The sequence below is a fragment of the Asterias amurensis genome, chromosome 21, assembly GCF_032118995.1.
Source record: "Asterias amurensis chromosome 21, ASM3211899v1".
In the NCBI taxonomy this organism is placed as follows: Eukaryota; Metazoa; Echinodermata; class Asteroidea; order Forcipulatida; family Asteriidae; genus Asterias; species Asterias amurensis.
This window is the reverse complement of record NC_092668.1, coordinates 6,033,822-6,045,411: the sequence shown is the minus strand read 5'-3', so window position 1 is coordinate 6,045,411 and position 11,590 is coordinate 6,033,822. Positions and strand designations below refer to the sequence as shown.

Sequence of the window (11,590 nt, the reverse complement as noted above, 5' to 3'; positions counted from 1 at the left end):
AGTATTTGTTTTTTACCTTTCGTAATATTTTAGCCAGCAAGCAAAATGTACATGTTGTATGTTGTTCGAAACAATTATTCGCACGTGTATAGTATCCATGGTGTAGCCGAACATGTGCATAAAACAACAAACCCGTGGAAATTTGGGCTCATTTAAGTTGCAAGAGATTAATGAAAGAAAACCCCCGTGGAATTGCAAGAGAATAATGAAAGAAAAAACACACTTGCTGCACAAATTTGTGTGCTTTCAGATACCTAATAAAAGGCTTCAGGCCTGAGGTCTTTCATTATTTGAGTGAGAAATTACTTAAAAACTACGTTTATACTTCAGAGGGAGCTGTTTCTCACAATATTTTATACTACCAACAGTTCTACTGTATTTTCAACATGATCATGCATTTTTAAACATTTTATTTTCGCGGGGCTTTTAACGTCGTATATTAATAGACGTACAAGCAAACTCGTACTAACCAAAACCTCGTATAGGAAAAACGCGTAAAATAACGGGAGTCGACTGTATGTCGTTATATCAGGTTATGGGACTGGCAAAAGCACCTCTGTAACAGGAACGTCGTTATAACATGCTAGCAGAACGAGAAACACAAAGTAGATGGAGATTCTGTAGTTCAGAATATACTCTTTATGAAGCAGAACCTCTTTACAACGAGGGTTGACTGTATAGTATTTTTTTATTTATTATAGAAATACTAGATTGTGATCGTCATAATTTAGCCACGAGTACTTAAGAATGTACTCTTTATAAGCTTAAAGGCGCTGGAAACTATTGGTAATTACTCAAAATAATTATTAGCATAAATTCTTTATTGGTAACGAGTAAAGGGGAGAGGTTGGTAAAACATTGTGAGAAAAGGCTCTCGATGAATTTGATTTCGAGACCTCATGTTTAGAATTTGAGGTCTCGAAATCAAGCATCTGAAAGCACACAGCTTCGTGTAACAAGGGTGTGTTTTTTTTTCTTCTTTCATTATCATCTCGCAACTTCGACGACCTATTGAGGTCAAATTTTCACAGGTTTGTTATTTTGTGCATAATGTTGAGATACACCAACTGTGAAGGCTAGTTTTTGACAGTTTTTGACAGTTACCAATAGTGTCCAGTGTCTTTAACCTTTTTATAACATTGCTCTTTATGACAAGGGTTGCATGGTATTGCTTTAGATTGAAGTATGTTTTCAGACTAATGTATACTCGCAATAACATCTTTATAACGACGGTTGACTTTATACTATTTTATTATTGGCTGTTATTTTCCCGCTTCTTTCTGGATACTTCCCTTAATCCCTTTCCCCTCTTCTTTTCTATAAATGGATATGTATTTGTTTGTACTTGTTTTATGCCTCTAAAGAAGGTCCGGTTTGGATCGAAAGCTAAGGCCATCTACCCTATTCATTATTATTTATTTTTTTATATAGAAATACTAGATTGTGATCGTCTTAATTTGTAGTCACGAGGGCTTCAAAATGTACTCTTCTTAAAGCATATATTTAGAAGTACTTTCAGATTGTGAACGTCCTATAATGTATACTCGTAATAACCTCTTTATAACGACGGTTGAATTTATACTATTTTTATAATTATTATAGAAATACTAGATTGTGATCGTCTTAATTTATAGTCACGAGGACTTAAAAATGTACTCTTGTAATCGTCCTATAATGTATACTCGTAAAAACCTCTTTATAACGACGGTTGACTTTAAACTATTTTTTGAAGCACTGGATTGTGATCGTCATATTTAGTCACAAGAAGTGATAGACAGATAACCACTTTATCTCATGTTCCATCGTGCAACATTTATCTCGAACACCATTTATCAGAGTTTGGATCGGATGGTAGGCCTACAAACCGGGGCGGCTTCCATGCTCCAGATTTCTGGAGCAATTGAAGCAACATGCGTCACCACATTAAAGGTCTGGGACCCGTCTCGTATGTCTGTCTTACATCAAAGACTGCAGCTAGTCCATCTGACAGCCAGACCACAATTTAAAGGCAAAGTGATGTACGTTTTGGGAACCGTTCCATTGTTTTAATCCTATATACATTAAAGGCAGTGGACACTTTTGGTAATTACTCAAAATAATTATCATCATAAAACCTTTTTGATTACGAGTAATGGGGAGAGGTTGATAGTATAAAACATTGTGAGAAACAGCTCCCTCTGAAGTGACGTAGTTTTCGAGAAAGAAGTAATTTTCCACGAGTTTGATTTCGAGACCTTAAGTTTAGAACTTGAGGTCTCGAAATCAAGCATCAGAAAGCACACAACTTCGTGTGACAAGGGTGTTTTTTCTTTCATTGTTATCTCGCAGCTTCGACGACCGATTGAGCTCAAATTTTCACAGGTTTGTTATTTTACGCATATGTTGAGATACACCAACTGCGAAGACTAGTCTTTGACAATTACCAAAAGTGTCCACTGTCTTTAAAATGTAGATAATTTATGTACAATAAAACCTGGGCCTGTACTCATATACTTCGTTTTTGAAAGGGCACGGGCACCTATAGGCATGTTCTTATTGGTAAAGGACACCCAATGAGGAATCTACTAGAGCATTTCAAGGGCACCAAGGCATCGAGACAATCGCAATAATCTATTTTATTGCTACCTGTCCAAACCAACCAAGTTGAGATACCATTTAGTCCTAACTGGCCTCTATATTTGTGGAAATAGTCAAGCACAGATACCTTTTTTGGAATCGTATTTTCAAAAATACCCAAGTCAACATGTGCATCGTCACTAGATGGGATAGCTCCAACATGTTGTATCCTATCCCTATATGATCCACACTGTAGTACTATATAGTTATTTGATGTTACTAGCGACGTGTATGATGCCTACATAATTTATGCGTGCTGCAACTTTACACCGTGAAACAAGAATAACTGGCCTGTAGAAAAGGGCACCAAGGCATTTTCTCTATGGTAAAGGGCACCCCATGAGGAAGTAGTAAGTTCCTGCTGTAGCATTTCAAGGGCACCGAAGAAAGGAATGACCAGGGACATGGAGGCAATCGCCTTCGTTGCCTTCGTAATCAGGCCTGGGATAGCACCAAAATTTGTATCCGATCCCTATGTACTGTTGGCCTCTACTCTATAATTATTTGAATTTACTAGCGACGTGTAGGCCCATTATAGTAGGTTGCTGCAACTGCACAGTTGAACCGAAATAGCTCTATGCGTGCAGTGAACATACCCTGCAAAAGACTGGGGTATTAAATTTTACACCATGTGTGTTGCATACAATATTATATACAGAAATAGATCTATATTTTACGTCTAGGGTGTTAAAATAACACTTATTTCTGCCAAAACAACAACATGTGTACAAGGGTTTTATTTAAACACCCTTATGTAAATTTTGATTCTTTTTTAGATATCTCACTCTAAATGGGAATGATATATCAGTTATTCCAATTGTAATACAGGGACCAATCCGTTGTAAGATAATAAAAAAAATCCTTAGCATTTAACATTCAAATCTAAATAATATATTGTTAAACCTAAAAAGTGCATGTACAATCCTTTGGATTGGCTTTTATTAAGTCTCTCTAAGAGAGTGTATGTATCTACATGTTTATATGCGACAACACTCATGGTGTCTCATTTAAAGCCATTGGCACTTTCGGAACAGAAAAAAAATAAAAGTTCACAGATTTACAAATAATTTACAGAAGGTAATGGTGAAAGACTTCTCTTGAAATATTATTCCATGAAATGCTTTACTTTTTGAGAAAACATTAAAACAATTATCAATTCTCGATATCGAGAATTACGGATTTATTTTAAACACATGTCATGACACGGCGAAACGTGCGAAAACAAGGGTGGGTTTTCCCGTTATTTTCTCCTGACTCCGATGACCGATTGAACCTCAATTTTCACAGGTTTGTTATTTTATATATAAGTTGTGATACACGAAGTGTGGGCCTTTGGACAATACATTTGTCCAATGACACCCAGCTGTTGCAGTGTACTGTCCTTCAAGTACAACTCAATCGTTGGTTCCAATTGTGACTTTCTCATCTTGTTTTACCGCGGTTTAATAAACACGAACCCTGAAAATTGTTGGTTTCCTTCCCGTGTTTCAATCCGTCTCTATCGAGTTCTCCCTTATCCAATCCCATCACTAAAGTCATTTACACTTTACCCCTCCCGAAACCCCTTTCAATCAACCCTGTGCTCTCAACCCCTCCCAAAACCGCAAAAAAATATTCCCACAAACTGAAGTGAAGATTTTTTTTAAGGCAACATAAACCATTTTGTTTAAGAGAGGTTTGTGATAACACCATGTGAATATCTCTTTTGGGTAGTGTTATCATGGAGCAAACTAGTTTATTGCTCCATGGTGTTATTTTGTTTAGCAATGACATGTACATGCATATATCCCCTATATTTGCGAGTAAATCCATTCATGCAGGAAAAATCATCCCTAGCATAGGAATACACCATTTAGGAAGCGTTGCCGCAGAAACTGTTCTCAAATCCAAATTATAAATCTGAGGTCTCCAAATCAAACTCGTTGAAATTACTTCTTCCTCTATGTTATTTTCAGAGGGAGCCGTTTCTTGCAATGTTTTATATTACCAACAGCTCCCCATTACTTGTTACCAATTAAATATTTAATGCTCTTATTCTGAGAAATTAGAATTGTGTCCACTGCCTTTATGCACATTACTTCTAGGTAAATTCTTCTCAAAATGCTTCATATCGAAAGCTGGTGTAGGCTTCTAAAGCCCTTTGTATTTTTATTGCCATGAATTTTAAAAGTGATTACCAACCGTACGCCACTACCCCTTTAACACATATTTTTCTTGAAGTAGCCTTTACTTTTTGTTCAACCCCAGACTTGAGTCAAAATGTTCGCGCCAGCGTTTTTCTATGTTGCCATTATTTTTAAGTAAGAGTGATTACCCATATACCCCCACCACCCCTTTAACAAATAGTCTCTTGAAGTTGCTACCCTCAAATTGCTTTACCTCAGAATTGAGTCAAACACATGTGTGACGATCAGAACCCCCCCCCCCCCCCTATTTTTGGTAATTTCCATTCCTTACACCCATCCGCTAACCCGGGTCACACATGTATGTGTATCTTGGCGTATCTTGTCTTCAAAGGTAAGCTTGAAGGATGTGGGTACTTTTAGTGACATTGTTTTACTCATCTCAAAAACTACGTCATCACTATCTTCAGGCTGTATGTGTCTTACAAAAAGTACTCATACCCTTAAACAGCTTTATGAAAATGGCCCTTAGCAAAACAAGACGTCTATACGACATGCGCTTTACGCAATTAACAAATAAAGAAATGAGGAAACATTTTGCGTCATTTAACTTTTGTATTTTAATGGAAAACAACATGTACACACTCAACTCTGTACAACTTCACTGGGATTCACCATTTAGAAAACTCCAACTTAAAAAAAAAATGTGAAGTCGTAAGTGACTTCTGTTTTACAAACAAGTAGTTATCATAAATGGTTGATATGTAAACGTTGAATGAACTGTTTAATCATTATATTAACCAGGAAGTTCCTGCAAATGCCACCATAAATGAACGGGAATGAACAAAAAACAACAATTGATAATAAAAAAAGGATCATAAATAATTTACTGTTGGCCTGAATTTTTTTTAAATGGTGAGTAGTTACTGCGGTGTGTGTGTGGGGGGAAGCCATAAATCATCAAGTCACTACTAGCGAACCTTATCAATGCATCAGACAGCGTGCAATCTGTAACCGACTCGACAACCCAGCGTTGACGGACGAATTGCGGTAGGGCCCCCTCCATATAAAACCTACAAGAAAAATCCCCCCCAAAACGGGTAGCAAGACCCACGGAACTAAGCATCTTGCATGTTGAAAAGATGTGGGAAATTAGAAGTCTCATCGACGGAAAAGGGAAACCCATTCACTGAAGTAAACATGATTAGTGATGGGGACAACAGAGTGAATAATAGCGTTGACATATCCATGCCATTGGGTTTGTACTGATTACAAAATATTCATCGACTTTCAAGAGCGCCGGCTGGCCCCTCTCTGACTGTACACGGGAAATTTACTAATCACCGTTTAAGATAATACGTTAATGAAATGTGAACGAGTACAAGAAAACTTAAATTGAAGGAAATTCATGGTTTTGTTATACCTGATTTCTTTAATTTGAGAGAAACATCTCAACACCCGAGCGGGAAATCAGTTACATTTGTTTCACATGAAAATTTAAAAGAATAAACTTCATGTTGACTTTTTTGAGTTCTTTTATAAGAGAAACATGTATTACTTCTCCAACTCCCGATAGAAAGAAAATCGGTTCAGATGTTTAGCAATCCTTCAAACTTGCACTACCAGTAATGAATATTCAAATAATCAGAGGAAATTAAAAAACATTGTTTCAAAGGAGAAATATTTAGCAAGGTAGTGTTTTGGAAGTTCGTAAAGTTTTAACAATCATATTTCCGGACTGAATATTAATATAAGAAGAGTGATTCACAGTTGTTTAAAGATAGCTGCCCATCGGTTTATAGCAAGATTTGAAACTTTAACACATCCACCCTTTCAAATATTACTCTCTGAAAAAAATTACAAATAAACACTGTACAATAATTTTATGGTAAAAAATATATACACAAACTTGTATAGTAACTCTGAACTACCCGATAAACAATGCTAAATGTACTGTTAACCGTTTTTTAAAGATACAATTTCTGAGTTTTAAACGGCAACTTGCCTTCAGAGGCAGAATAGCACAAGTGTTTTTTTAGAGTTGGTTTATTGTCTTTAGAGTTTTACTTGGTGTTGTCACTAGTGAGGAAGTCCGGCAGTTGCGAATCTTGACTTGATGTCGTGAAGAGCGTACGGGGAGTAGTAAGCACCGGTCGGTAGACCAGGCAGGGCTGCGATTGGTGATGGACTCTTGGAGTACGGGTGGTACCTGATCGCACCGACTGGGCTGAGGGGGGATGGGAAGCCTGGTTTAGGTAGTCCGAATGTACCTGCAGCAGCAGCTGCAGCGGCAGCAGCTGCCGTTGGATATTGCATGTAGTAGGCGGACAACTGAGCACTTAGCGTCGCACTGAGGGCTGCCGATGTTGGGACCTCACTGTTGGTCATGGTGTGAGTACGCAAATGTTGGAGAAGTTCCTCACTGCTTGCGAATCTCTTCCCGCAACTTGTGGCACCCGATACCCAGTTACATACATGTCCGTGATCCTGGGATGTGGTGGTGGTTGGGTGTGGGTACAGGTACTGAGATGGGTGTGCGCTGGAGGGAACACTGCTCGGGAGGGGGTAGGGGGATATGCTACCCGGGAGGGGTAGGGCGATGGGGAAAGGTGTGTTCAGAGCGAAAGTGTCATGTCTGCATTGTGTACATCCGGAGTGAGATGCAGTCTGGTAGTGCTGGGCGCTCTGACAGTTCGTACAGTAGGGATCACGGCAAATGGGCATGAGGGTGGTACCACCATCGGCCGTCTTAACTCTGGCGTAAGCGGTGTAGGGCGAGGCCGTGGCTGCCAGGAGGGGGTTCACTTCGTGCTTGTGGGGAGAGTGAACGCTCATGGGGTCACGGGCCGCTACAGCAGGGTCGGGATAGTACGGCATGTGCCCTACAACTTGCGATGGACAACCACAATGACCGGCGTGTGAGGCGGGGAGAAGACCGTGCTTGTAATGTCCTGGATAGCTGGAATGATGTAGATGTGATGGGGCGACCTGAGCGGCTTGGACGGGGGCCGTGGGCTTAGAGTTCGTGAGGGTGTCTTTATGTCCACTTTCGCTGAGTGAGGAATGCCCCATCTCGGTGCTACCCGGGGTCGATCTTGGTGTTGTGGCCGGCTCTGACTTGGCCTTCAGCAGAGGCGAGTGGGGCGAGTTGATCAGGGGTGATTTCACCTCTCTCTTTCCATCTTTCCCCTGGTAGCCGATCTTGATGACCAGGGCATCACCGTCTCTCTTGTCCGGTTGTTTGTATGGCTTGAAGCTGGACTCGGGGAGGCCGGCAACTGAGGAGGCCTTCTCCGGAGAGTGTTTCCCGGTGGGTGATTGACGGCCGATGGGGGCGAGTGCTGGCTTGACGTCGTTGCTGCTCTGAGGTGGGTCTGGCTTGCCGATGCTGCTGCAAGTCTGTGCCAACAAAGCCAAAGGACTCTTCTTTGCATCCAACTGTATAAAAAAAAACAGAAAGAGAAATACAATAAGTATGAGAATCTATTTGCGATGCCCAAAATATAGCTGACATTTGGTGTTTGGTTATACACTAAAAATAGTGTATGACACAAAACAGTAATGAAAGAACACACGTTTTTCACCGAGAAATTCAGTACATCGATTTGAAAAGACAGGGTTTTTTCACAGCAATGATCAAACATCGAAGCCTTACATGTTTCACAAAATGTCCCCTTCCCTTTCCTCTCATTCATTCCAATTCAATCCGACGAAGCCCTATAATTAATTCATAACCACGACCGTCGACCGTGCTTCTCTATGCCGACTAGATTTGCATGGAAATACAATCAAATCGTGAGTAATTAACCCCCGTACAAAACGAGCTCCCACACAATACGGGATCGGTTGACGGTCGATCACAGCGGATCAGCCCGCTGTCCGTCTCGCTGTGTTAGGGATTGAACCTCGGTGAATCTGAATTTCAAAATAATCCAAACCAAATTGATGCATTTCCTCTACAGTAAATGGAATGATATTCGAGGTTTACATCGGGTATATACTCATGTAGAAATCGCAAAGTATTGTCACAAACATGGGAGATCTAAAAATAATTTCATATGGCAAATGCATAAAAACTTTGATTGTCACTTCGACTAAAATTAATCTCGGCACTCGTGGTCTGTTCAAAATTGTGACAACTTCTCACAATAACTTTTTAGAATTGAATAACAAAACACTTGGCATTTTGACAAGCTTGGTTGATGGTGATCGGTCACAGTGCAATGCTGGAAAACTGCACTAGCGTTGACGAAGACATTTTTGCTTGGTGCAAATTAAAACCCTGAAATCGCAACTCTTTGAAATTTAAACTTCCATTTACTACAAAATATTGTTTCACTGAGTGATAGGAGGGAACTGCAACCTCATTCCAGAAATAAAACCACAGAAAAGGAGAAGAAAGTCACAAGAAAGAGAAATGTTATCGCTTTGAAATTCAGTTTCTCTTTGACCTTAATTAGAAATATTTTTCGCTCTCACGTCTTCATGTTTTCGAAGACATCGATAGCCGTCCTTCTTACAGATAAAGAAACAGACTGGCTATAAAATAATAACATAGTGGAATTCGACACAGTGTACCAAAAGCACCTTTTTTTTATATTGAACGCGAAGACGGACATCATTGCACAGTCTCTACAGAGCTAGAGTAAGAACAAACATAATTAGAAGGATCAAATTAAAGAAAATATTTCACGAGTAAAGAATACATACCGTTGTTGGCAAAGGGTCCAAAGGCTGTAGATATTCCGTATGCATAAGCGGTCTTGTAGCCAACATGATGACGGTGGAAAATGTCTCCAAACCTAACGGTTACAAATATAAAACGGAGACTGTAGTAATAACGCCTAGTAGTAGTGGAGAACACGATGTGTAAATTGTGCACAACACGATGCTTTCCCTGTCAGTGTTGGGTAGAGAATGACGAAGAGCTAGCAGTCTGCAGGCAATCAAACATGTTCATCGTAGCTTCGTGAGTGGTTTGAAGCCGCGCAGGCCTGCCCGCTCTCTGTGTGCCGCCCCTCTAGACAACACACAAAAACACAAATTCGCCGACAACACTTCAAGTCAAACATTGAATTTACAACTGAGGATGAAGGGAATCTACCGCCGGCCAATCACAGCGTGCGCGCTGTGGCATAGCGGTCGTTGATTGGTTGAGTGGAGAGCGTAGCTGTCACTCGCTCAGAATGATTGATACCCGATAGTGTCATTTGAGAATGGCCAGCCAATCATCGGGCCCGATCTAAATGCGCTTTGGCGTACAGCCAGTCGTGCGCGCTAGACTGTAATCAATCAACTTAGTGTCAGACTTGTCAATTTTGTCTGATTCATGTCAGCTTTTTGTTGTTGATAACGTGGCTCGAGTAATTTGAAAAACGGCTTTTGAAAAGGGCAATGATTCTGGGAGATAAATCGTTCCAATAATCGCAATTACTGTGTGACAACAAAGAGCCCCGCGTCGGGGCTGAATGACATGCGGGGTATGTTCCCATCGATGGACGTGGCAACAGCGTTTTGCCAGACACGTTTTGGGCGAAGGCCGGGCTGTTTTTTTTCTTCTTCATACAACCGGGGTTTGTTGGTTGGGGAGCAAGGGGGGCACTGACTGAGGCCCGGGCCGGTAGACTTCAAAGGCTCGTACAGCGTGAGGAGATTTTTATCCCTTATCAATCAATCAATGGCAATGCAAGCTGGGGTGTTCTAGATTGACACTTGGCTAGAGCGAGTGACAGGGGCATGCTGACTGATAGTGGGGTAACGGTCGGTCTCATCAAAGCATTTTGTAGCTTGGGAGATCTTGAGAACGTTATCGCTAGAGCGATTGTTGTGTTGGGACGGGTGCTGTACTAATGCTTTCCCGTCATGGATGTTACTAGCTTTACAACATGGAGGAAGCTCACGAGTACTCACACTCGCCCACCGTTATTTTGTACAACACCCGGGTTTTACATTTCAAGCCAACCGTGATCTAACCAACATGGCGGACATTGTAAAAATCACTCTTCATTATAATTTCCCGCGTTAATGTACACCCTCTCTCCTTCGCTCTCACACATTCCCTGAGACGGCGGCAAATCGCGCCTCGATCAGACGTATACTTTTCGTAAATATTATTATCGGGGTTACGGGATTTTTTTCTTCTTCTTCTCTTCTTTTCTTCCCCCTAGCCCCCGAGCGGGTGCTTTGTGCGGCCTTGTTTGGTAAGGAAATTGACTTAAATTACAGGCTGATTAAAGCCAATCAATCGGTTGCTTTGTTGGGGTAGTGGAAGCGCGGAAGCGTGTTTCGGGAAGTTCTTGTGGCGGTGGTGGTGTGGACGGGAAGGAGAGGAGAGAAAAGAAAGGATTCCAATCGCGTCGGGGCTCGTTTGAACCCAGGATCATTTATCAAGCTGCAATGGGGAGAAAAATAAACTCCATTCTTACGGTTTTTTTTTAAGTGAGTAGAGTATAAAAGCAGTCGTCTCTCTAGCGGGTAACAAAACCAGTGACAGCCGGCCCCACTGGAATAATGACCGCCAATAATGAGCCGTGCGGAAGTTTTGCTTGGAATAAATTTTGACGTGGTCGTTTGATCTGAGGTTTTTTTTTTCTTCTCTTACTCCTTTCGCTCAAACTAAAAAATACAAATACAAATCACTAAAATAGTACAGAGCAAGGTCTCCTGGAACATTCGATTACGATAAGAACTGAGTGATAAGATCTACTGTCGGGGAAATGTTTGATATAATTCGATTAGCTGGTCGGGTTTTTTGTTGTAGAAAGTTTAACGATGTGTGCAAAGGGAATTCACTGAAAAGATGTTTTGTCGTCGGGTCTTTTGTAAATTTTTATAGATTGATTTGTCTTGCA

General features: G+C 40.7%; 1 protein-coding gene across 1 annotated transcript; it reads right to left on the bottom strand.

Moving 5' to 3' along the window:
• Positions 1–5,341: 5,341 nt before the first annotated feature.
• LOC139953253 (zinc finger protein 703-like) lies at positions 5,342–9,732 on the bottom strand. The gene is made up of 2 exons (XM_071952724.1): positions 9,450–9,732; positions 5,342–8,177 (listed from the first exon to the last, which is right to left on the bottom strand). The coding sequence occupies exons 1-2, from the start codon at positions 9,513–9,515 to the stop codon at positions 6,819–6,821; spliced, it is 1,425 nt and encodes a 474-aa protein (XP_071808825.1). The 5' UTR covers positions 9,516–9,732; the 3' UTR covers positions 5,342–6,818.
• Positions 9,733–11,590: the final 1,858 nt, after the last annotated feature.